The 27,728-nt window shown below is 41.4% G+C and overlaps 1 protein-coding gene across 3 annotated transcripts in view; it reads left to right on the forward strand.

Annotated features, from left to right (window-relative positions):
* Nucleotides 1-27,728, forward strand: part of EP400 (E1A binding protein p400) — a 401,921-nt gene that overhangs the window by 217,871 nt on the left and 156,322 nt on the right. For 2 of the 3 annotated variants that reach the window (XM_030219807.1, XM_030219808.1), the window contains exons 23-25: nt 7,524-7,684; nt 14,017-14,181; nt 14,852-15,022. In XM_030219807.1, coding sequence (XP_030075667.1) covers nt 7,524-7,684; nt 14,017-14,181; nt 14,852-15,022 — 497 coding nt within the window. Of the gene's footprint in view, nt 1-7,523; nt 7,685-8,251; nt 8,489-14,016; nt 14,182-14,851; nt 15,023-27,728 lie in introns of all 3 variants that reach the window. The other variant, XM_030219806.1, reaches the window with a different exon arrangement.

Raw genomic sequence — 27,728 nt, forward strand, 5'->3', positions numbered from 1 at the left:
GTGGTCTATACCACTTCTCTGGTGGTTGCTGGGAGCTCAATTGCTGGAATCTATCTATAAAACCTTAAATACGCCATACCACTTCTCTGGTGAGAGTTGTGGCTGAGCTCAGTTGCTGGAATATCTATAAAACCTTAAATATGATTTACCACTTTTCTGGTGAGAGTTGCTGGTAAGCTCAGTTGATGGAATATATATAAAATCTTAAGTGGGCCATACCACTTCTCTGGTGAGAGTTGCTGGTGAGCTATAAGACAAGTGAGCCATACCACTTCTCTGGTGAGAGTTGCGGGTGAGCTATATTATGCGTGAGCCATACCACTTCTCTGGGGAGAGTTGCGGGTGAGCTATATTATGCGTGAGCCATACCACTTCTCTGGGGAGAGTTGCTGGTGAGCTATATTACATGTGAGCCATATCGCTTCTCTGGTGAGAGTTGCTGGTGAGCTATAGTACAAGTGAGTCATACCACTTCTCTAGTGAGAGTTGCTGGTGAGCTGTAATACATATCGGGCCATACCACTTCTCTGGTGAGAGTTGCTGGTGAGCTCTGATACTTGGCATTGCCGAGTGCTTTGTGGCTGCTAGGATTCCATACGGCACAGAAGGTCTTTCTCTCTTTCCTGCTTTGTTATTCAAATACTGAGGCTAAGGTCACATGGCCAGGGCTCCTATTGGCTCTCTAGAGTCAGAGTTTTTTCTCAGTCTCCACCTGCTGGTAGGCGAGCACAACCCATCAGTCCAATCCTGGTCCGGTCCGGAGGGACTAAAGGAAAGCAAATTAGCAGGTAAGATCTAATTTCTCCATTTCAAATTCAGATAAACTAAATTAAACACTACTGATGTGTGCATGAAGTTTATATGAGAATTAACATGATATGAAATAGGTAGGAACATGTATGGGAGAGTGGTAAACTCAGAGGTGGAAAGTATATTATGAGTGGAAGGGATTTGGAATGGAAAATGGGAGATCTTTCTGGTGGCCCAATGAGGCCCTGCGTATTGATGAAGTGGTAGTGCAGGAGATATCTCAGACTATAAAGGATACTTGGAGCACAATTATAATGGAGAAGTAGGGGATGGGATATTATGGGATGGCCTGAAGGCAGTAGTTAGGGGGGTATTGGTGAATGGTAGGGCTAGGAAAAAGATGCTTAAGGTCCAGCAGATATTGAATAGCTGTAAAGAATAGCAGTAGGAATAGCTGAAAAGAGACATAAAGTGAGACCCTCATAGGAGATACTGAGAGAATTAACTGTAACTAGAATACAGTTAAAGAAGATTCAGTTAATAAATGTAGATTTTCCACCTAGTAAATTTAAAGCAGAAAATGTTTGAGTTTGGGAATAAGAGGAGGAGGATGTTGGCTAGAAAGTTGAGGGTGAGAGCAGCAATCACTGGGGTGCAGAAAATAAAGGAGGAAGGGAATAAGATGGCGCTATAAGAACCAAATTTATGGAGTATTACAGAAGACTATATTTTAGGGAAGGGCAAGTGCAAAGGGGGAGATAGTCCTCTATCAAAGTTTTAGAGAAAGCCTGCATGAGACTTAATAAGGAGGTGCAGTGGATGATAAAACAGTCTTCCAGGGAATAAGACACCAGGTTTGGATGAGTTCACAGGTTGGTTCAACAAGAAATGTGGTGAGGAAGCTGGGAAATCTTTTGATGAGGGTGGGCAACAGCCTTTTGATGGGGGAATTATTAATACCATCAGTAAGAGTAGCAGGTATAACAGAACTCCTAAAAGAAGGGAAGGAGAGCAGAGTATGTGGATCATATTAGCCCATTTTGCTATTAAATATAGATGTGAAGTGTCACGAAATACCTATCCACCCGCCTGGGGCTACCCTGTGGTTACTTAGAGGGTCTATCCCCAGCACAGCTCAGGTCTGCCTGCACCTGCTTCTTGTGCTCTACACTAGTACCCTTCTTTCACCGACTGGGTCCCACATTTCCTAGGAAGCACTCACAGACTCATCATACAAATCACCAGGATTTTTAGTCAGTCCAGACGAGCAGAGGCAATAAACTAAAAATGTTATTGTCATGAAAAATTAGAACAATGAACAGAAAAGATGCAATTAGCAAAACAAGGTAACTGAAATATGGATCAATTATAAAACTAACTAAACTTTTGTTTACTATCTAAATAGTACATGGGAGGATCAGGACATATAGCTTGCTCGGAAGTTATCAAATATAACTGTTCACAGGGCCTCAGCAAAGAGAACATTTTCTTTTTTTTTCTCCCTGGCGAAGACTGGAGAAAAAGCCAGTACATCCTAGCTGAATTTTGAGCTCCTGGGCCAATCAGAGCCCAGAAAACAAGTTTTAAAAGTAGCTGGCCACATGGCAGGTTATCTGTTACCTGTGTTAACTAAAGAAGGAACAGTCTGTTCTCTGTAACAGCTTTAAACATAGACATGCACCACCTGCTTTCCAAACTAGAGAAATACACTTCAAGAAATAGTATAATTTTACAGGCTTAAAAACCCACTGTTTTGTCACATGAAGGTAATTGGCAAAAGATTTTAGCATTTAGATTAGGAGAGGAGCTGCCAACTTTAGTTCACCCTTCAGTCAGGTTTGGTGGCAGGTGATTGATAATATAAAATGTGCTGTGCAGTTGATTTGGGAATCCCAACTGGGTAAAGTAAATATAATATTGTTAGCAGTAGATGACAAAAGATACTTTATCAGATGAACTGGAACTTTTGATAGCAGTAATCTGGAAAATTGAGCTGGGAGTCCATTTTGAAAAGTGGATAAAGAAGATATATGAAAAGCCAGAGGTCACTTTGATGGGTGCCCACTATCTTTACTCATTTTTGCACTTTCAGTGGAACCACTGACAGAAAGGTTTAGGCAGAATGGAAGGGTAGGGGTTGGAACAACATAAAATTGCTTTCTTTGCAGATGATATAATTATTTTGTGGAAAGACCAATGCTGACTCTGCCAGTGCTAATGAAGGAATTAATAGTTTAAAAACACTCTATTTGTTAGACAAGTCAGAGTGGTTTACATATTCGTAAAATAATAAAAACAGAATAGAATGCCATTAAAATAGGAAGTGGTAGACAACACATTCACCCTAATAAGCCAGCTAAAAGAAAATATATTATCAACATTCTTCCTTGCATTTCACCTGACCGGGAGACAATCTTGCTGAACCCAAAATAAACTTTGCAAAAAAATAAAATTTCAATCTAACTTTAAACAGAGCATAAGACTGCTCCTCCTGAATATTTTGTGGGAGTTGATTCCATAAATAAGGGGGGGGGACTTCTCGTCAAGGAAAGTCGCGCCTGAGCCAGGGCAGGAAGGGCTAATAACCTCTGTTCCTGGAATCTCAGAACCCTAGATGGTACATAAGGAAGCAATAGATTAGTCAAATAACCAGGCTAAATGAATTTGAGGATGTGGTAAGGTTCAGAGTGAATATGGGTAAGATATAGGCTTTGGGGATAAACCTAAGCCGAGGATATCCAAGGGGCATTTCCCTTTAGATGGGCAAAATGAATTATGCAGTATTTAGGAATTCAGTTTGGGCCAGATGTGGGCACATTGTTATGACAGTAACTGTGGGAAGATGCTAAAAATATAAAAAATGATTTAAGAGGCTTGGAGGAGGACTATTATGGTAGGGCAGAATTGTCACAGTTAAGATGAATATTTTGCCCAGATTGTTTTATGTTTTTCAAATCCTAACCATCTGATTTCTGAGGAAGGTCATAGCTGAATTACACAAAGATACATCCCAATTTGTAGGGGGAAGGAAAAGGCTGAGGATGGCACAAGAGGTATTTAGAAGGAAGGAAGGTGGTGGGGGCTAGTGCTTCCTGTTTGCAGGAAGTATTCCCTTAGGTTTCTCCAGACTATTCCAGAACTTGCGGGTTATGTCCTTTGACTAGCAGGTGCACATACAGAGACCAGTGTGCAGCTCCAACAATTCATTATTTTTCTAACTCTAGCAGATGGAAGTAAATCTTGGACTAGTTTTGTAGATGTGCTCCTGATCCATTTGGTGATCTGGCTCCCAGTTGAGCAAGGGGGGGGGGGGTGTTCTAGATATCGGTGTCAGGGGGCATACCTTGAAGTCTCGAGGTCCTCCACCCCCCTGTCCACATTTCATTGCCTCCCGCGGTTGCTGTCCTTCTCTTTGGCTGAAACACGGTCTGTGTCGGATCTTGGATTAACCGAATAAAGAACTTTTATGTACTTCCACACTGCTGTATTTTTGTTTTTGTTTTATTTTTGCTTTGCTTCTCCACTGTTTTGACTTTTGCCCTGTGGAGGTCTGATCTTCCTGTCTTTGGCTGCTATTTTAAAGATGGCCACATGAAGGGTCTATATACTTTTCTCTTTGGTTAATATTGGGTCACCACCGTCGCATTTCTTTACTTTTGGGCCTAGTGATTCTCAGTACTCCAGATTGACTGAGGAGACTGTGGTGCACAGATCTGGTTCAACTCCAGAATTCAGAGGGACTTATCTACTTGAAGTCCAAGGGCCTTCTACATCAAGGCCCGATTCTGTTAGAGGCTCTGTCCCCCTTTGGTCTTACAGCCTAGCTCTTAGAGGTCAAGACTCAGATTCAAGGGCTCTTCAGAGGAAAAAATCACTACTCTACTTCAGGCAAGGAAATGTTCAACTTCATTAGCATACATCAGAGTTTGGAGAACATTTGAAGGCTATATCTCCATTTAGTTCTTCAACTTTATCCTCCACTTTATGCAATTTACCCAGAATAGAATCTTAATCTGGTCCTTAGAGTGCATCAGTGAGTCCCTTTTGAGCCTATTAAGAAAGCTACCTTAAAGGATCTTACCTTGAAGACTGTGTTTCTGGTGGTTATATTATCTCTTTGTTAGTTGTTGGTGATCATGGAGCACTATACCACGCTGAGTCTGAATCAATTTGCTGTTATGATATTACAAATATCATGATACATTACTTGCTAATTTGAAAGATACCCCTGACAAAGACTGTGTTAGTTGCACTGTTGCTCCCTTTCTTCCAAATGTTATATCTCTGTTTCACTTAAATGAATCAGTAGCTTCCTTCCTTCCGTCAGAAGGACTCTGGTTCTTGATGTTCTTCCTTGTTCTTTTGGGATGTTAAGAAGTGTTAATCGGGTATTTGGAGGCAGGGAGAAGCAGCAACTTCTAAGCCTACTGTTGCACGCTGGTTAAAAGATACCATCGCTTTAGCTTATCTTGTAGGTTACAAGCTGCCTTTGGTTTTGAGAGCTCATTCCACAAGCATGGCAGCAGCTTCTTGGGCAGTCAGTTCGGTTTCACTGACTGATATTTGTAAGGTGGTCACTTGGTCCTCTCTTCACACTTTCTCTGAACTTTATAGGGTAGATGTAGCAGCCAGGCAAGTTGCTGCATTTGGTGCTTCTGTCATTGCTGTGGTGGCTGCCAGTATCCACCATTCTTGTGGACTACTTTTTTTACATCCTGCAAACTCTAGGCTAGCCTAGAGGAAGCTAAGGAAGGAGAAATTAAGACTTACCTGATAATTTTCGTTTTGTTAGTCCTCCAGACTAGTTCAGAAACCTGCCATTCATTCCTTTATTCTTTTCGTTAGATTTGGCCTTCTGTTGTCTTCAGTGCTCAAATTTCTCTTTTTCAGAGGTTTCTAAATTTAATATTATTTTAATTTGTAGTTTGCATAAGAACGGTGGAAGTTGTTGTTAATTGTTTCCTGTTCATGCATTTCACTGCTTTATTTAAATACTAAATTGCAGTTCAGACTGGTCTTATAGAGCGCAGCACAATGTATTCTCTAAATCCACCTGTTGGTTGATTGGACATAACTTGCAAGTTCTGTACTAGTTGAGGACCAAAAGAAAAAAAAGTTATCAGGTAAGTCTTGTTGGAGTGGGAGGGGAGGATGAGAGAGAGTACAATTAGAACAATAGTGGTTTGAGGGCTTTGAGTTGAAACACCTATTATATCTGTCAGAGGAATCACACTGGAAAGGGAATATAGCATATTGTTGTGAGACATTTGTTGTGAGCATGTTGGTGGTGGGTGGGGGGGTGTGTGTATGAAAATACTGAATGGGTATACAGAAGGGTATTTTGTCCCTAGCATTAATATATCATGAGCCAAAATATAGGGTGGGGAAGGACTGTGACGCATATATGAGGTGTGCAGGAAGAGGGATTATAACGTAATAGGCATTTAGTCAAAGATGGAGAAGGGATGCAGGTTAAACATTTCATGAGAAAGATGGAGCTAGGAGGGGAAAAGATAGTGAAGAACGAAATTTTGGAAAACTTGTGGTTATCCCTGTGAACATCAGATTTTTCAAAGGGGACATTCAAAAAGTATAATTTATGTTAGAATGGGAAAAACATTTTGGATTCAAAATCATACACTGGCTGAGTGGGAGACTATATGGGCCCCTTTTTTGACTCATTGTTCCTTGTGATTTCTGGTGACTCTGCCTTGGCGGGGGGGGGGGGGGGGGGGGGGGGGAGAGAATGCAAATGTTTTTGCATTTAACCTGCTTTGTTGCTTGTCATGTAGCCTAGATCGTATGTTAGCTGTGTGTATGGGGGGGGGGGGGGGGGGGGGGGGGTTGTAAAAATTAGAAAATGATTAGAAGTTTATATGTTAATGTGCTTATCCAAGGCTGTACGTTAACTTGCTGTTATATTTGATGGGAATATTTGTACTTTTATCTATTGTTTTACATTGTAACTGGCTTTTGGTCCGTAATAAAGACGTCTGAAAATAAAAATTAAAAAAAAAGATTTGGGAGGCAGCTAAATGAGAAAGAATGGAGGAGATATTTGGGGAGGCAGGAGGGTAGTGAAGTTGAAATTGATGAGGATGGCTCTAATAGCAGCTAGAAGTGAGATAACAGTGCACTGGAAAAGTAAGGAGGTGCCATCAATATGTGAATGATACTTTAGGTTGGGACAAATTGGACAAACTAAGAGGAAAGGAATGAGGGAAAATCAAAAAGATTTTGCAGTTTGGTAGCTGAGAGACTAGGCCTTAGAAGTGGGAATAGTGGTAAGGTGAGTTTTTTTTTTTTTTGGGGGGGGGGGGGGGGGGGAGAATGGAAATGGGGGAGAGGGGAGGATGTGAGAGGGAGAATAGAGGATTTGCATCCAAGGAGAAGGTAGCTTGGGAGAGAGTCTAGAAAGTAAATGGGAAACAATAGAGGATATAAAGGGGGAAGGAAAACAGCAGGGTCTGTTGGAAAAGGTTTAATCTAATGTGTATATGTGTGAGTGTACACACAAAGTAAAAAGCTCTGCATCCTACATTCCAGCACAGGCCTGGTGTGGTTAGGAAGTGCAAGGCTTTTCATATAGATGTAGGACATCTGTCCAGTCTGTAAATGTGGCCAATAGCTTGGTGATCCTGGCAGGTAAGGGGTATAGCATTCGGGAGATCTGGTTCTGTTCACCTAATATTTGGGATCTCTGTGAATAAATATGTTCCTAGTCCTTGTACCAAGTCTTCTTTTATTAGTGTGCTTGTACAATTTTTCTGCAGGTTATTTCAGCCAGTGCAGTATGGACAGAAACCTGAAGGCAAAACTGTTGTGTTTCCAAGCACTACCGCACAGCGCACTGTAACTACAACAACCGCCACTGTGGCTCAGCCAGGGCAGATCCGTGGCAGGTTACCTATTTCCACGGCCTCAGCAAATTCAGGTACAAATGGTAAAATAAAGTCCACTGGAGAAATCTGCAAAAGATGATGGAGAGATTTTCTTTAGAGTAAGGCTATGAGTCCCAAGGTTTCCAAAATCAGTTTATTGAGCTCAGAGGCTTTAGCTGTCGATTATTTCAAGGATTTGTTCACCTTGAAAGAAAAGTGTATTTGCCTTCCAATATGTTTAATTATCATACAGCCATTCCAAAACTTCCTAGTAAATTATGATTCATGTTTAAGCAATTCCTCTGCTTCATGGGTTCAGCCGTGTTTTAAAAGGAATCTCAAATTATTGCTTGCACTGAAGATTCTTATATAGTGCTGAAGTTCATCTGTAGTGTTGTAAGACATATGGCTTGTAAAACATCTTCACTCATGTACTCCTGTTTTGTTCTTAGATCTGCACAGGTATATTTATATTCCCATCGAGCGGCATTAGTATAGCTGTGATGTAGCTCCATTTGGATTTCCAAGTGAACCAAAATAATTCTTTGTTTAATCCAGATTTAAGTTATATTCACTGAAATTCATCTAACAGCTTGCACAAACGCGCTTGTTATTTGCAGCCTCAGCAGTCCTGTTTCAGACCTCTCAGGCTTCCAGCGGTGCTCCAAGACAACAGCCATCAGCGACCTTCTCCACAGCAACTAATACAGCCAGCCCCGTGAAACAGCTGGGTCAGAGCAGTACCTTGGCCTCCCAGCTAGGCTCCTCCCAGCCCCAGGCCCCCTCACACACCAGCCAACAGTGTGTGCTGCCTCAGAGGCTGGTGCTTACCTCTCAGGCCCAGGCACGCTTGCCTAGTAAGTGGCCCTTGCCGCTCTCATAGTTTCACTACCAGGTGGTTAAGTTAGGAGACATCCATGTTTGCAGAGTCTGGACTTTCAAGCTTCTGATTTGGTTTGGTCAATTTGTAGGGAGTCCAGCTAGCTCTGGGTTACTTGGAACAGGCTGCTTCTAATGTTCATTGGTATTTTATTTATCATATACTGGGCAGCATTTAATGAATTTTCATAGTGTCATTATTCTCATGGAGGAGTAGCCTAGTGGCTAGAGCAGCAAACTGAGAAGCAGGGAAATCAGGATTCAGGTCCTGCTTCTTCTGCTGAGACTCCTTGTGGCCTAGAATAAGTCATTTCATTCTCCATTGCCTAGGGTACAAACTGAGGTTGTAAGCTTTCTGGGTCAAGGAAATATGCCTACTGTACCTGATTTGTAACTTTCCTTGAGTTTGAATTTGGAAAGGTGAGTGTCACAAAACGCCTAGCACCCACCTGGGGTTAACCCTGCGGCTACCTGGAGGGTTTGTCCCCAGCACTGCTCAGGCCCGCCTGCATCTGGGCATGTTCTTTACACTAGTACCCTCCTCCCACTCACTGGGTCGCTTGCCTCTGGATGAGTCTCCCACTCTCAAGTTATTCCCCAGTGATTTCTAAGGTCACTGGGGCCACAGGGGTCCCACAGTTCCTAAAAAAAAGCACCCACAGACCCAAAACACAAACCACCAAGATTCTTAAGTCAGTCTAGGACAACAGAGCTAATTAATGGGCTTATTGTCAGAAAAGTAGAACAGTGAACAATATAAAACAGGTGGGAAAAAAACAACAAGCAATAACAGGTAACTGAATAAGGATTAATATTGAAGCTATCTAAACACTTTACTACATGGGTAGCATCTGGGGAGTTTCAGGAGAATAACTGCTCACAGGTCTTCAACAGGGTCTCAGGGCAGAGAAGTTTACCCTCTGCACTCCCTAGCTGAGACTGGGGAAAATCTAGTACCTCCTGGCTGGATTTTGAACTCTAGGGCCAATCAGAGCCCAGAGCACCAACTTTGAAAGTATCTGGCCAATGGCTCTGCAGGTTATCTTCCCACAGGGCTCAAACTGAAAAAGAAAACAGTCTTCTCTGCAACAGCTTTAAAACAGAAAACAAACACCACCTGCTAGCTAAACAAGTGAAGTACACTGCATGAAAATATTAATACAATTCACAGACTTGAAAACCCCCTGTTTCGCCACAGTAAGCAATTTTAAAAAATCCAATGATGGCTTAGAGATTGCCACCCACCCAGGCCAGTTTAATGCAAGCCTTCCCTCCTTATTCCGCAAGATTCTTAATGTCCTTGATATATCTTCTTATAAGATCAAGGAGTGCCTGCCCAACCCTGCTCACGCTACTGTTGTCAAGTAGGCTTAGGCTTGTTACTGGGTTTGGCGGGTTGATAGACCTCTCTGTTATTAGATTCTGTGGAGGTTTTCTTAGGGTTTTTTTTTTTTTTTTTTTTTTTAGGTCCTCACCATTTTTCATGAAGCAAGGTTGGTCTATAACTTGTCTGTCTTCATTTTAAGTAGATTTAGTTCAAAACCTTTTCACTGGTAGTCCAGAGGGTTTACAGTCTTAGTTTGTACCTCAGGCAAAATGTACTGATCCATTTACAGAAGTTGCTGAAAGAGAGGCTTTCCAGATGGGTACCTAAAGTTCTTCCATCTCTGGTTAACAGCATGAGAGAGCTCTGTATTGCCACTGTGCAGACTAGCAGCATAAGGAGTCTCTTTCTTTTATTTGCATTGATCCTGTAATTTCTCAGGAAATATCTAATTATCGCTTTAGTTTTTGAAGTCCAACAGAGCTTTTTGCAGGCTTTTTTTTTTACACAGTAATCTCGCTTATTTTGCCTTCCAGAAGTTACAAAACATTAAAGCATTGAACAAAAGTTAGAATTTCAAAATAGAGTAAGCAAGCTTACTTCTAGGATTTTTTACTATTTCCCCCTGATCCTGAAAGCTGACATAAAGGTTGAATTAGACAGTTAATCTCTATAAACAATGCTCTGAAGTGAGACGTGAATCTGGGAAGAGATTGAATGGTAGGTGGGAGAAAGGGGTGTGTATAATGATGGCCTAATGAGAACTGCATGGAAACTTCCTGGAGGGAAATGATACAGAGACTACCTGGAAACCAATATTGAGGATTGTGCTTGCCTGTCCTAGTGACCCAGAGTCAGATGGGTACCCCATGAAGAAAAGCAAACCACTGAGAGAAAAGGAATGCCAAAAACTGCAGGCGTCCATCCTATTAATGTTTCTGACTTGCTAACACACTCCTTTCTCTGCACATATTTTCTGCTGGCAACGCTGCCTTCCTTCCAACTAATTGCTTAATTTCTACACTCTCTTCTAATTAAACTTCCTTCACATTAAGCACTAATCTGTCTGTCAGGCCACTTCCATCAGATTAGTATCTCAACTGTTGAGAAAAACTGGGAAAAGTTTGCTTTGCAGTTGTGAGTATACTGCTGCCAAGCATGTACACCAGATCCTCAACAGTGAGGTATTCCCTATGTACCCTGGAGAATGCACACTGCCTTTGCAACAGCAATTGTCTAAGTATGTTTATCATGTGCAGCTCAGCTTAGTCCCTGCAAATGACCACTTCATGCCATTTAGGGTTTATTTCCTTTAATGTGGCAAGGGAGAGAAATGTCTGCAAACCCTTGCTGGGAAAATGAAAGCAAGATTTCTTCCTAGCTGAGCAGTATAATGAGTACTGTAGAAATAATGTTGAAAGTAAATTGCTTGTTCTCTGGTTTTCAGGGTTCCCTGTAGGTGCTCTGCTTATGGTGACTTCTAGGCGATACCTCTGTTTGCTTGTTGTCCGTAGCTTTATTGTATCAGCTGTTATTGCCCAGATAAAATGCATTTGGATTTGGGGTGTTCTCATATCACAGGATACTGACATCCTTTGGGCCATTCTGAGCAGCCCCTGAAAAGAATTACCCATAGCTTAGTATCTTGTGGCAAGCCTTTTTTTTTTTTAGACTTCTTTCTGAAGCCATTTATGAGAGATATGAATATTACAAAACAAAATAGTATATTCTATGCTTAAACTTTAATGGGCTATGTACGTGCAATTGTAAAATATCACAAATGAGTAGATTGTTGGAGAAAATAATAAAGTAGGATTTTTTTTAAACTCCCAAACTGTCCTATAAGAAAATGGACAGTGAGCCTTTAAATGCTGTTGGCATCTTTATTTGCTATAGCAGTGATCTGTACACTAGACAAGAAAAGCAAACCCTCAGCATTAAAAAGTTGAATGTAGGATACAAGTTAAAAGATGTGTCAGTTACATTCACCTTAGAGATAAACTAAAGTAATTTAAGGGGACGAGTTTCCTTATCCAAGAGAACTCTTTTAGTATAATGATTGGAAACAAGTCATAAAGTAAGCTACTACGTGAGTCTATCAAGGGGGGGGGGGGAAGCCTTGAGAAGCACCTTTATCCCACTAACAATGCGGGTAAAGGGCTAGGACTTCTTCATCATCGGCAAAACCCCCCACTGTTTTTAACTTGCCTTCTTATCAAAACTCCAGTCTGAAAAGCTTGCTAGTTTTTTGAGCTTTTTCTTATGTTGGCAAAAAAGAGAAGGTACTTAGCTTGAGAGGTACTATTCTTCTCTAGGGCTCCTCGTTATTTGTGACCGTGGTCAACGTTGGCTTCCGTTTCACTGCTGCTGCCTCAGAACCACCAGTCAAGTATTCTGCTGAAAAAAAACAGAACACAAGCTAGGAACCGCTATATACTTCCAATGTCTATATTTATAATGCTTGATATTGGAAGTATATAATGGTTCCTAGCTTGTGTTCTGTTTTTTTGGCAGAATACGTGACTGGTGGTTCTGAGGCAGCATAAGTTGTGGGCAAGACCTTTTATTGAACCAATTCAGTTCATCTGTGACTATCTTGCTCCCCTCCCCTTTTCATCAGGTCAGCTCTACTGAAGGGGACACATGTTTGAAGTACTGTGAAATCTCTCTTCTCCCCCCCCCCCCTCCCCAGAACAGCCCCACTATACTGTGGCGTTTGCCATATCACTATCTGCTAAAATCTTGCGTTAGTAATAAAGCAGTATAATAATCAATCTCTATTACGGCCCTAGGCTCCCAAATTCTTATATGATATTTATTATAACTATCAAATTCTGCTGTTACAACCCTTCTTTATAATGTTGGTTCATGAGCTTTATATCAATCACTGTATAGCTTAACGGAAAAGCAGTGAATTAGATTAAATCTGCCCACAATACATCCTTTCCTGAGTGGAGGAGTAGCCTAGTGGTTAGTGCACTGGACTTTGATCGTGGGGAGCTGAGTTCAATTCCCACTGCAGCTCTTTGTGACTCTGGGCAAGTCACTTAACCCTCCATTGCCCCTGGTACAAAATAAGTACCTGAATATATGTAAACCGCTTTGAATGTAGTTGCAAAAACACCTCAGAAAGGTGGTATATCAAGTCCCATTTCCCTTTCCCTTTATGCTAAGCAGATGTAAAAACATAGAACGATAGATTGTCTTTGCAGAAATTGGAAAGGACTGAAGCTAAAATCATAGAAACAAGCAATAGAACCAAGAATTAAGCAAGTTGATGCTGTGCTCTTCAGTAGGTAATAAAGCTGCTGTAGATGTCGTGCTGTGGAATCAGAAATTTAGATATAAACACAGGCTGCTTCTATGCTGGATGCTCTTGGAAAGGCAAAGTGCACGACATGCGTGCTATGAGGTGTCACATAGGAGGCAAACTTCTTAGCTGGAAACAGGCTTATAGGCAGATTAAAGATTCTGCTCCATTAAATTTGCCAGTCAAGACCTTTAGTTCAGTTACACATATAGAGGGTAATTTTATAATCGGGTGCCTAGTTTTAAGGCAGCCAAATCATGCCTATTTTGCATATTTTTATAAAGAAAAGTAGGCCGCCACTTTTCATTAGAAAATACTAGTGTAAGTGGCTAAAAATGTGCCTTGATATAAGATATAAAGTGCAATCACACTGGCCCTAGGGTTGGTGTAAATGCCCAGATATAGATGATAGCAAGAACGCGCATAAATTATAATTTACACATGTACTTGCTCATTGTTCCCAAATTCTACCCGCATGCACATCCACAGTAAAAGTATACACCATGCAAACACGGTGCGTATTTTTACAGTGATCGATATTTTATGTATTTTATTTATGTAAGTGCCCACTGACACATATAAATGATTAAACTTCTGCCAATTAAGTTTGTTCTTGCACCCTAAAACTTGGCAGCTCCTTATAAAATTATCCCCATATTGTAAAGGTTTACTGTAAGTAGTATATCCTACAACACATCTGCTTTCTAAAAGCAGAAACTAATGCCTGAGCTAGTCTTATGTGACACTTGGTTGCCGTATGTATTATGTTGCATGAGTGGTGCTTTGGTGCCACAATACTAACCAACTACATGGTAGCTCTAATAGGTCATCTTCTAAGAACTAACTCTGCTTCTTCTGACATGTTTTATCAGGTGGCGAAGTTGTAAAGATAGCTCAGTTGGCCTCTATTGCCGGAGCCCAAGGCAAAGTCACTCAACCAGAGACTCCAGTCACGCTGCAGTTTCAAGGGAATAAGTTTACATTATCACAGAGCCAGTTGCGCCAGCTTACTGCTGGCCAGCCACTACAGCTGCAAGGTAGGCTTACACATTAAATTTTTAAGTCTTCTGTTCTAATTGTTAGTCTGAGGCAGTATTCAGGCATTGATCAACACACAGTCCACACTTAGAAGTAACTAGGTATGAAGCAGAAAGCAGCTCTCAGCCTGCGTAAGTCACCTAGACTGAGTATACCGCATATAAAAACTAGCATTGTATACCTTTTGGAAGAAGTGCCATTTTATCAATAGTTTAATAAACTTTTTTTTTTTAATTTAAAATGGATTCTTAAATTCATCTTAAAAGGTTTTACATGCCAGAGAACTGAGGGACAGCACTTGGAGGTGGGCCTTTGCTCCGAGAGCAGCTTCCTGATAGGCATGCTAGAGGGTCAGGGGGCATCCAGATGTGCAGCACCTGTACAAGAAACCTGAAACTGCAGAGAAAATAGCTTGCTAATATGCTGTGATTTTCTTCCATGGCTGTATAATGCTTTGCTTTAGCACTAAACGTGGGAACATATTTCAAGAGACTTTGTAGAAATTTTGCTGTAAGCTTGGTACATGGTTCACTAGATGTTTATTAATACATCATATATGCTGGATAAATAATTTACTGATACATGACTTGTAGATTTAGAATACTGATAATTCATTTATTGGATCTGATAACTTGTTGATACTTGTTCTTACTATCCTTTAATTTACAGGAAATGTTCTTCAGATTGTGTCAGCACCCAGCCAGCAGTACCTGAGACAGCAGGGAGTTGGTGCCATGCAGCCACCTGGCTTGCAGGCTGGGACCTTTCCAAATGCTATCAATGCTTCAGGAAATCAGCAACAGGCAGGTGTGCCAGCAACTACTGCAGTAATGCAGCTAGGTAGGCACCGTTCTCTCCTGGCAGAAGTTAGGAGCACATCATACCTGTTGGGAGATAATGGAATGAAATAGGATTGATAAGTATATAAAGAGATAAATGGTACAGAAGGTACATGTCAAGAAGAGGTAATCAGCACAAGGGGGAGAAATTTCAACTTAACTGTTAAATTTATTTTCCTTGAGTCCTGTCAGACCAGTCCAGACAAGTGGGCTATGCCCTCCCCTTCCAGCAGATGGAACTTGAGAAAAACAACTTCAAGATTACGTCAGTTACTCAGGATCCTCTCTCAAAACTGACTAGTAAAGGCAGTTGGTATGTTTTGGGTTTCCAGTTCATCCCCAAAGCCAGACCTGATGCAGTCAAAATTATCTCATGGTTCTCTTCCCAGGAATAAAAATTTCATACACCAAGAGAACCACTTCCTTCAGAGTGGGCTAAAACATATTCACTGTCAGACTGAGACCCTTGACTGCTATGTGATCTAGACTGGTCTGGCAGGACTCATGGAAAAGAAATTAACAGGTAATTCCAAATTTCCCCTTCTCAACCTATGAATCCCGAGGCAAAATCAACAGCAAACCCTTCTGGACCAACATATATTCAGATTCTTTGTCACCTCACCACAATAACACACAATTCCTAACATCATGGGAGGACAGATGCCTGACCATCCTCAACAACATAGCACCACTGAAAAAACCAAAACAAACCCATGTACAACATGAACGAAAGGAACACAAGAGAGAATGTAGAAAATTAGAAAGATTATGGCAAAAAAAACAAAACAGAAGACAACAAAACAAAATGGAAATCAGACAATACAAATCTAAATTGAGGAAAATCAAATTTAACTACTACAAACAAGTGGGAACGACTATAAAATACAAAATAACTGTACAGCATAATCAACACTCTTCTATCCACAGCCCAATATATATGCGACACAGAAAACTCACCAGAACCTCAAGAACTAGCTTAACTATTTTGAAGACAAAGTAACATCACTGAGAGCTGGCTTCCAAAATGATGACCCAAACCTCAAACTGTTTCTGGATGAGCTCACCAGAAAGGTCAAACCATTTGACACAATGGACATCATTCTCTCCCCCAACTGCGACCTTAGTTCGACAATTACTACTAAAAACTACCAAATTCCACTGCTCACTAGACACATGCTCAAGTTACCTACAAAAAGATCCTCCTGACCAATTCTTAGAAAGTATCACAACCTACCTAGCCGACCTGCTAACTGCAAGAATCTTCTCTAAAGAAAAAGGTAACATCATTCTAACACCCATACCTAAAAAATCCCAAAACAGCAAAAGAGACATCAAAAATTACAGACCAGTGCCTCAATTCCCGTCATAGCCAAGCTCCTGGAAGGTATAGTGAACAAGCAACCTCACTGAATACATGAACAACTTCTCAATACTACATGATTCCCAGTCAGGCTTCAGAACATGCCACAGCACTGAAACGTGCTAACTGCACTCATCGCCAACTTCAGAAAAGAAATCAGTCAGGCAAGAAAACTACTACTACTACATTTGACGTGTCTTGCCTTGACATGTAGACCATAATATCTTATTATGAGTACTTGATAAGATTGGAATAAGCGGAGCAGTACTCAATGATTTGAGCAATTCCTAAACAGGAGGTCATACCAAGTCAAAATGAAAAATGATGATCCTCCACCCTGGTAAACTCAATCAGATGTTCCAGAAGGATCCTCCATCTCACTGATCCTATTCAACATCTTGATGGGCCCCTTAGCTAAATCACTCGCCAACCAAGGCCTCAACCTATTCATCTACACTGACAATGTGACAATCTATATCCCCTTCGAAAGCAACATCAAAGACATCTCAGAGAAATTCCAAAGAGGCCTAAACACATTAGAAAACTGGGCCACTGCATTTAAGCTTAAACTCAGCAGAGACAAGACCCAGTTCCTTGCAGTACAGCACCCCACAAACAACAACCATACCCAACATAACCACAGATGGGACTATATACCACCTCACAATAACCTGAAACTCCTGGAGTAACCATTGATCAAAACTGACGTTTGAACCCCAAGTCACAAAGGTAGTAACAAACTCATTCCACACAATGTGGAAGCTGAGGAGAATCAGAAATAACTTACCCGCAAAAGTATTCCGTCTCATAGTACAAGCCACAGTTCTCACACTCCTTGACTACTGCAACGCAATCTACTCCGGCTGCAAATAGCATGTCACGAAGAGACTACAAACATTTCAAAACACAGCAGCCAGACTCATCTACAGAAAGCCTTGATATGAAAAGGCCACCCCTCTACTATAAGCTCTCCATTGGCTCCTAGTCAAAGCCTGTATAACTTTCAAATTCTGTACCATGATCTGGCTCATAATCCACAGTGAATCGCCTACATTACCTATCAGACATGATCATCTTACCTCTTAAGAACATATTGAAGGAAGTGAGGAACTATCTAATCCTACACTACTCCAGAGTGTCACAAGCTCATCTATAAGACAGTTCACTCAGCGAACTTCCCATACCAAAGCTCCAAGGCTGTGAAACCTCGGTCTGTGCCCTGAGAATGGCAAGGACAAATGAGTTTATCTTGTTGGGCAGACCTCAGGACCTCAAGACCTACCTGATTAAAAGGTTCTTGCCCACAGACAACAAAACCTAAACCATTCGCATGCATACAACATGTTACAGACCCCCCTCCCCCATAACCTCTCTTCTTACCACATTCCCTCTCCTCTCTGTTTTCCACTTCCCCATCATTCCTATTAAAATGTAATTCACTACCTCTACTATCAAAATATAATTCACTACTACTACTACTACTACTACTACTTATTATTTCTATAGCGCTACTAGACATACGCAGCGCTGTACACTTGAACATGAAGAGACAGTCCCTGCTCAACAGAGCTTACAATCTAATTAGGACAAACAAGAGATAAGGGAATATTAAAGTGAGGATGATAAAATAAGGGTTCTGAACAAGTGAATAAGGGTTAGGAGTTAAAAGCAGCATCAAAAAAGTGGGCTTTTAACTACTAAGTAACTTTGTAAGCCACATCAAACCAAACATATTTGGAGAATGTGGGGTATAAATGCTGCTATAAATAAATATTGTCCATGCCAGACCAGTCAAGATGAGTAGGATGTACCCAGGCTGTATTGAACCTCCAGGAGGCACTTAGAGAGAGAGTGCAGAGGAGGCAAGGGGACTGTCCTACCATTATCATCTAGAAGACAGATTCCTGTCTGTTGGGACTCCTGTGCTCTGAGTGGGTTAGCTGGCCCTCTGGGACTTTCCAACTGTTGTTGGTGTGGTCCAAGGTGATGATCTCCCTGACTCCTCCTGTAATTGATGCTGTAAAGGACACTTCTCCACAGACCACAGGACACATCAATAGAGTAAAAACTTATCCCAAGATTTAGAAGGACCTGGGCACCTGCAAATATCTCACTGACAACCGACTTTTTTACCAGCTGAAGAGAGAGAGAGAGAGAGAGAGCCTGATTCCACCAGAATGAAACACCACCCTCGGAAGAGGGAGAGTATTGCGGACACAGATAACTCTTTCTTTCAATAGCAGCCTATCAGACCAGTCCAGACAAATGGGTAGTGTCCCTTCACAAGCAGATGGAGTCAAAGAAAATAGTTCTTATGACTCGCCTTTTAAGGGTATTATGAAGCATAGAATATTCAGTATTCCTTTGTCTCCCAAGTGGATGATGATGGGCTAACATCCCTGCGCCTGACCTGGTTTCCAACTAGTTCCAACTATGTTACTATGTATGTTACTATGTTACTGGTAGTTTCATTTAATCTTTAAACCATGCTGAGTCTCAGTTGAGTTTGGGGGTGCCTGTTTGACTTGTTCTGCTGAACCAACTTCTCAGCTGTGTTTCAGTCGAGTTGGGGGGGGTGCCCTCCTGGGCTTTTTCTCCTGACCCAGTTTAAAGACTGGGTTTTCAGTTGAGTCAGAGGTTGCCTTCTTTGGCATAAGCTCCTGTTTAAAAAAAAGGCAGCTGTAGAAGTAAGCCTGCATTTGGTGAGCCTGTTCTGAGTTATTTCAGCACTCCTGGTGTTTTATGCCTCTGTTATTAAGCTCTACACTGGTATCTTGCTTTACTGTTTTTTTCTCATAGCAGGATAAGTACTAATTATTGCCATGCCGGGAGAGACCAAAGGTCCATCAAGCCCAGAATCGTGTTTCCATCAGTGGCCAATCCAGGTCACAAATACCTGCAAGATCCCAAAAAAAGTAACAAAACATTTGATGCTCTTATCCCAGAAATAGCAGTGGATTTTCCCCAGTCCAGTTTAATAATGGTCTATGGATTTTTCCTTTAGGAAGTCCCAAAACTTTTAAAATCCCGCTAAGCTAACCGCCTTTATCACATTCTCTGGCAAAAAATTCCAGAGTTGAATTACCTTGAGTGAAGAAACATTTTCTCCGATTTGTTTTAAATTTACTACTTTGTAGCTTCATTGAATCCCCCTAGTCCTAGTATTTTCAGAAAAGCGTAAACAGACACGCTTCACGCTACCCTTTCCACTCCACTCGTTATTTTATAGACCTCTAGCTTATCTCTCCTCAGCCGTCTTTTCTCCAAGCTGAAGAGGCCTAGCCGCTTTACCTTTTCTCATAGGGAAGTCAGCCCATCCCCTTTACCTTTTTGTCGCCTTTCTCTGCACCTTTTCTAAATTCTACTATATCTTTTTGAGATGCGGTGACCAGAATTGAACACTATAATCAAGGTGCGGTCGCACCATGGAGCGATACAAAGGCATTATCACGTCCTCATTTTTGTTTTCCATTACTTTCCTAAGAATACCTAACATTCTATTTGCTTTCTAGCCCAACAAGATAAACCTCATATGTTGCTACTTTTTGTGTATACCTGACCTTGATTTGTATCTGCCATTTTCAGGGCAACAGACCGTAGAAGTCTGCCCACACTAGCCCACCTCCGAACCACTAGCCCTGCCTCCCCCCACCGGCTTCTGCCACCCAATCTCCACTAGCTTCTGAGGGATCCATTCCTTCTGAACAGGATTCCTTTATGTTTATCCCACACATTTTTGAATTCCGTTACCGTTTTCATCTCCACCAACCTCCCGCGGGAGAGCATCCAAGTATCCACCACTTTCTCCGTGAAAAAATACTTCCTGACATTTTTCTTGAGTCGCCCCCCTTCAATCTCATTTCATGTCCTCTTGTTATCTACCGCCTTCCCATCTACGGAAAAAGTTAGTTTGTGGATTATAGCTTTCAAATATTTTGAACGTCTGTATCATATCACCCCTGTTTCTCCTCTTTCAATCCAGGGTATACATGTTCAGGTCAGCAAGTCTCTTCTCATGCGTCTTGTAAACGCAAATCCCATACCATTCTTGTAGCTTTTCTTTGCACTGCTTCATATTCTTTTTACATCCTTAGCAAGATACGGCCTTCAATACTCCAGGTGGGACCTCACCAACGTCTTATACAGGGGCATAACCACCTCCTTTCTTCTGCTTGGTCACACCCCTCTCTATACAGCCTAGCAACCTTCTAGCTATGGCCACCAGCCTTGTCACACTGTGTCGTCGCCTTCAGATCCTCAGATACTATCACCCTAAGATCCCTCTCCCCCGTCCGTACATATCGATTCTCACCGCCTAACACATACGTCTCCCGTGGATTTCTACTCCCTAAGTGCATCAGCTTTGCATTTCTTCTCGCATTGAATTTTAATTGCCAAACCTTAGACCATTCTTCCAGCTTCCTCAGATCCTTTTTCATGTTTTCCACTCCCTCCCGGGTGTCCACTCTGTTACAAATCTTAGTATCATCCGCAAAAAGGCAAACTGTACCCTCTAACCCTTCAGTGTCACTCACAAACATAATGAACAGAATTGGCCCCAGCACCGATCCCTGAGGCACTCCACTACTCACCTTTCCCTCATCCGAGAGAATACCATTAACCACCACCCTCTGGCGTCTGTCCGTCAACCAGTTCCTAATCCAGTTCACCACATCGGGTCCTGTCTTCAGCCTATCAAGTTTATTCAAGAGCCCCCTGTGGGGAACCGTGTCAAAAGCTTTGCTGAAATCTAAGTAGATTACGTCCATACGTCCATGATTCAATTCTCCAGTCACCCAGTCAAAGAATTCAATGAGATTTGTTTGGCACGGTTTCCCTTTGGTAAAACCATGTTGTCTCGGATCTTACAACTTATTGGCTTCTAGGAAATTCAGTATCCTTTCCTTCAGCATCGCTTCCATTACTTTTCCAGAAACCGAAGTGAGGCTTACCGGCCTGTAGTTTCCAGCTTCTTCCTTATCACCACTTCTGTGAAGAGGAACCACATCCGCCGTTCTCCAATCCCACGGAAACTCTCCCGTTTCCAAGGATTTATTAAACAAATCCTTAAGAGGACCAGCCAGAACTTCTCTGAGCTCCCTCAGTATCCTGGGGTGGATCCCGTCCGGTCCAATGGCTTTGTCCACTTTTAGATTTTCAAGTTGTTTATACACACTCTTCCATGAACGGTGCTATATCCACTCCATTCTCATTAGTACTTTTGTCAGTCAATCGTGGTCCTTTTCCAGGATTTTCTTATGTGAAAACAGAACAAAAGTATCTATTTAGCAAATTTGCTTTTTCTTCATTTTCTACATAGAGGCTCACAGCATCTTTCAGTCTCACAATTCCCTTTTTAGTCTTCCTCCTTTCACTAATATACCTGAAGACATTTTTGTCACCCCTCCTTACATTCCCAGCCATTTGTAATTTTTCACAATCCTCTTGCAATTTAACAACTTTGAATAACTGTGTTGTCAGCAAATTTAAATACCTCACTAGTTACTCCCATCTCTAGGTCATTTATAAATATGTTAAAAAGCAGCAGTCCCATCACAGACCCCTGGTGATCCCCACTAACTACCCTTCTCCATTGAGAATACTGACCATTTAACCCCACTCTCTGTTTTCTATCTTTTAACCAGTTGTAAATCCACAATAGGACACTACCTCCTATCCCATGACTCTCTAGTTTCCTCTGCAGTCTTTCATGAGGTACTTTGTCAAATGCCTTTTGAAAATCCAGATAAACAATATCAACCAGCACCCCTTTATCCATTTGTTTGTTCACCCCTTCAAAAAAATGTAATAGATTGGTGAAGCAAGATTTCCCTTCCTTTGTCTCATTAATAAATGCTTTTGAATATGCTCTGTAATTTTGTTCTTTATAATAGTCTCTACCATTTTGCCTGGCACTGACATCAGGCTCACCGGTCTATAATTTCCTGGATCTCCTCTTGAACCTTTTTTAAAAATCAGCGTTACATTGGTCACCCTCCAATCTTCTGGTATAATGATTGATTTTAAAGATAAATTACACATTACTAATAATAGTTCCTCAAGTTTATTTTTCAATTCTTTCATTACTCTGGGATGGATACCATCTGGTCCAGGAGTTTTGCTACTCTTCAGTTTGTCAAATTGCCTCATTACACCCTCCAGGCTTATAGAGATTTCATTTAGTTTCTCCGACTCGTCAGCTTTGAATACCATTTCTCTCACTGCTATCTTTCCCAAATCTTCCTCAGGTGAAGAGTGAAGCAAAGAATTCATTTAATCTCTCTGCTATTTCTTTGTCTTCCCTGATTGCCCCTTTTACCCCTTGGTCATCTAGTGATCCAACCGATTCTTTTACCGGCTTCCTGATTTTAATATTCCTAAAAATTTTTTACTATTTGTTTTTGCCTCCAACGCAATCTTTTTTTCACAGTCCCACTTTGCCTTCCTTATCAACACTTTGCATTTGACTTGACATTCCTTATGCTATTTCTTATTATTTTCAGTCGTTTCCTTCTTCCATTTTCTGAAGGATTTTATTTTAGCTCTAATAGCTTCCTTCACCTCACTTTTTAGCCATGCCAGATGTCGTTTGGTCTTCCGTCCTCCTTTTTTAAATTTTGGAATATATTTTGCCTGGGCTTCTAGGATGGTATTTTTAAACAGCATCCACGCCTGATGTAAATTTTTGACCCTCACAGCTGCCCCTCTAAGTTTTTTTTTTTTTTACCGTTCTTCTCATTTTATCATAGTCTCCTTTTTGAAAGTTAAACGCTAACGTGTTGGATTTCATGCGTGTACTTATTCCAAAGCTAATATCAAATCGGATCATATTATGATCACTGTTATCAAATGGCCCCAGCACCATTACCTCCTGCACCAGATCCACTAAGTACTATGTCTAGAATTTTTCCTTCTCTTGTCGGCTGCTGTACCAAGTGCTCCATAAAGCAGTCCTTGATTTTGTCAAGGAATTTTACCTCCCTAGCATGCCCTGATGTTATATTTACTCAGTCAATATCGGGTTAATTGAAATCACCTATTATTATTGTGTTACCCAGTTTGTTAGCGTCCCTAATTTCCTTTAACATTTCTATATCCGTCTGTTCATCCTGGCCAGGCAGACGGTAGTATACTCCTGTCACTTTCCTTTTCCCCTTTACACATGGAATTTCAATCCATAGGGACTCCAAGATGTTTTTTGTTTCCTGCAGAAACATACAATGCTACCCCACCAGTTTGATCCACCCTATCACTATGATATAATTTGTACCCCGATATGACAGTGTCCCACTGGTTATCCTCTTTACACCAGGTCTCAGGATGCCTGTTATATCTAATTTTTCATTTAGTGTAATATATTCTAACTCTCCCATCTTATTTCTTAGGCTGGCATTCACATGCAGACATTTCAAACTGCTGGTCCTATTTACATCATGCTCAGTATTTGACAGTATAAATTTGCAATCTTTTGTCTGATTTTTATTTAAGGACACCTGATTTACAGTGGTCTATTTTGCAACCTCACTATCGGGCAACCCACTCTTAGATAGGATTACTGACAGGAACCTTTGTTCTTCCAGTTTCTATAAGCAGTTAAATGTTGTATGTTACTGTCATATGCAGGAAATATATATATTTTTACTCTCTTTTATGTGGAGGATTGGCTACTCCTGTTTGTGTGACATTAAAGTTTCCTCATTGTTCCAGACTGTTAAAACATTTTGCCGCCAAAATTCATTTTCCCATTTTTGGCAGCTGGTGTTTGTTTTTTCAGTTGTTTCCTGGCTGTTTGATTCACAGTAGGCAGATCCAGACATTTATTAGCTCTTTAGTAAAAAAAAAAAAAAGATTTTACCCCTTATTAGGATGTTCTTCTATTCTTTGGTTCATTGCTGTATGCTGCAGATTGATTTAATTTTGTAATTTCTGGCGCAGTCACCTTTACAATTACAGTAGATGCCTGAATAGAAGATACAGGTTCAACTACTTTCTCTCTGTTTAATTTGAATATCAGTTGGGCTAAATCTGTTCTTATGTGCAGCAGTAGTCATTAATTGCAGTTAACTGTATTTAGTTCTTAAGAATCAACTGTTCTTATCTTCTTCAGCCAGCTGGATATATTTTAGCATAAATAGCCAAATTTGCTTTCCCCCCCCCCCCCCCAACCCCCCTATCACTAGTATTCTTAATAAAAAAAAGAAAAGAAACGACAACATTTCCTATTTGGTCAAAGCTGTTCAATTCAACTCTTGGCTGTGCTCTACCAAATTGATAGCGCACTCTGTTTCAATATGAGTTACTCATCTGACTTGCCAGATTCAGGATAGTTCCATAATTTTTTCAATTATGGAAATAATGCAGCTGAAGAAGTTTGGTAGCCACTGATGATTTGGAGCTGGCTCAGTTGCTTAGTTTTTCCCATTCAGCTGTGGTTCATTTCCACATATAGTGCACAGTTCTTTCTATCTTCCTGGGCTTCTCAGCCCTGTGTGTGCATTTGTCCACCTGGGTTACAAATTTGCTTTAACCACCTGGGTTGCTCATTGGCACCAGTATTGCACAGTGGTGACATCCAGTATGTTCCATGGGATAGCAGCAACTACCTGTGTTGCATGGGATGGTGGCAACCATATGGTTGCACGGTGGCAGGGTTCTGTTCTTGGTCCCCTCCTCTTTTCTATCTACACTTCTTCCCTTGGTTCATTAATCTCATCCCATGGCTTTTCCTACCATCTCTATGCTGATGACTCCCAAATCTATCTTTCTACCCTGATATCTCACCTTGCATCCAAACCAAAGTTTCAGCGTGCTTGTCTGACATTGCTCTGGATGTCTCAACGCCACCTGAAATTAAATATGACCAAAACCGAGCTTCTCATTTTCCCCCCCAAACCCACCTCCCCGGTCCCCCCATTTTCTATTTCTGTTGATGGCTCTCTCATTCTCCCTGTCTCCTCAGCTCGAAACCTTGGGGTCATCTTTGACTCTCCTCTCTCCTTCTCTGCTCATATCCAGCAGATTGCCAAGACCTGTCGTTTCTTTCTTTACAACATCCGTAAAATCCGCCCTTTCTTTCCAAGCACTCTACCAAAACCCTCATCCACACCCTTGTCACCTCTCGTTTAGACTACTGCAATCTGCTTCTTGCTGGCCTCCCACTTAGTCACCTCTCCCCTCTCCAATCAGTTCAAAACTCTGCTGCCCGTCTCGTCTTCCGCCAGGGTCGCTCTACTCATACTACCCCTCTCCTCAAGTCGCTTCACTGGCTCCCTATCCGTTTTCGCATCCTGTTCAAACTTCTTCTACTAACCTATAAATGTAGTCACTCTGCTGCTCCCCAGTCTCTCTCCACACTCGTCCTTCCCTACACCCATTCCCGTGCACTGCGCTCCATGGATAAATTCTTCTTATCTGTTCCCTTCTCCACTACTGCCAACTCCAGACTTCGCGCCTTCTGTCTTGCTGCACCCTACGCCTGGAATAAACTTCCTGAGCCCCTATGTCTTGCCCCATCCTTGGCTACCTTTAAATCTAGACTGAAAACCCACCTCTTTAACATTGCTTTTGACTCGTAACCACTTGTAACCACTCGCCTCCACCTACCCTCCTCTCCTCCTTCCTGTACATATTAATTGATTTGATTTGCTTACTTTATTTTTTGTCTATTAGATTGTAAGCTCTTTGAGCAGGGACTGTCTTTCTTCTATGTTTGTGCAGCACTGCGTACGCCTTGTAGCGCTACAGAAATGCTAAATAGTAATAGTAGTAGTAGCCACCTATATTACACAATTGCAGCACTCCTCTGGGTTGCTCCCCTGTGGCAGCAGCCACCTGTATTATGCAATTGCAGCACTCCCCTGGGTTGCTCCCCTGTACCAGCAGCCTCCTGTATTGCGCGTCTACAGTGGCTACTGGTCTAGCTGTCCTGCAACCTGTGTCTCTCCTGCTACCATCATCTCTGTTGTGTAGTTGTAACAGTCATTGTTTGCTTACCTGCAATAACTGGCTTGTTCCATAGTTTCAACAATTGCTGGTGCTGCTCAGCTTAAGCAGCTGCCTATTTTCTGTGCTTGAGACAATCACATATTGCACAGTATTGGTATGGATGTGACAACCATCTGTTTTTATGGTTCCACAATCAGCTGTACTGTGCAGCTGAAATGGCTGAATTTCTCTTTATCGTCAGCAGTCGCCTAAATGTTGTAGCATTTTAAGTTACATAGCGTTGTTCTAGTAGCCAGTTGTGTTGCATGGCTACTGTGTCACCCTGTATGTGCAACTGCTCTAGCAGCAGGTATGGAACTGACTACCTGTATAGCACAGTTCCAGCAACTTGTCTGTATGGCTTGGTTATTAAAGGTGCGCGTATGGCATGGTTTTAGACCAGCCTATTTGGCATCAGATGTTCCAGTGTAGTGCAAAGGGTAGATGTGAAGCATCTGTTTATGCTTTCCAAAAATACTAGGACTAGGGGACATTCGATGAAGTTACAAAGTAGTAAATTTAAAACGAATCGGAGAAAATGTTTCTTCACTCAAAGTGTAATTAAACTCTGGAATTCGTTGCCAGAAAATGTGGTAAGGCGGTTAGCTTAGCAGAGTTTAAAAAAGGTTTGGACAGCTTCCTAAAGGAAAGGTACATAGACCATTATTAAATTGGACTTGGGAAAATATTTCTGGGATAAGCTGCATAAAATGTTTTGTACTTTTTTAGGGATATTGCCAGGTATTTGTGATCTGGATTGGCCACTGTTGGAAACAGGATGCTGGGCTTGATGGACCTTTGGTCTGTCCCAGTATGGCAATGCTGATGTACTTATGTAGATAGTGGAAAACCTGGTTAAAATATGCCAAGAACGTTATGAATTTGTCAACAAAGCCAGTCTTAGCTAATAAGCTCAAGAAGCAAGTGCATCAAAATTATATCTATTCTATTAGTGATGAGATTGGGATTGTTCAAAATTCATACAAGAACTCTTTGTTCAATTTTATTCCATCATGTATAAGCCTGAAATAGAACCTGCTAGGGAGGATATCCAACAATATTTGAAAGATGTGAGAATATCACATCTGATAGAAAGGGAGATGGCCCAACTACCCAGGCCAATAGAAGTAGATGAAATTCAATGTGCTATTGCCAACCTTGCTAATGGCAAGGCACCAGAACTTAGTGGATCTAACAATAGATTCTGTAAAACATTTGGGAAAATACTGGCACCTTTGTTGTTAAAGGTGTTTGTGTCCCTTGAAGAGATGGAGGAATTGCCCCAATTCCAGCGATTGGCAGCGATAACACTTATTCTCCGAGGACAAGCAGGCTGCTTCTTCTCACTGATGGGTCGACGTCC

The sequence above is a fragment of the Microcaecilia unicolor genome, chromosome 11 (assembly GCF_901765095.1).
Source record: "Microcaecilia unicolor chromosome 11, aMicUni1.1, whole genome shotgun sequence".
Lineage (NCBI taxonomy): Eukaryota > Metazoa > Chordata > Amphibia > Gymnophiona > Siphonopidae > Microcaecilia > Microcaecilia unicolor.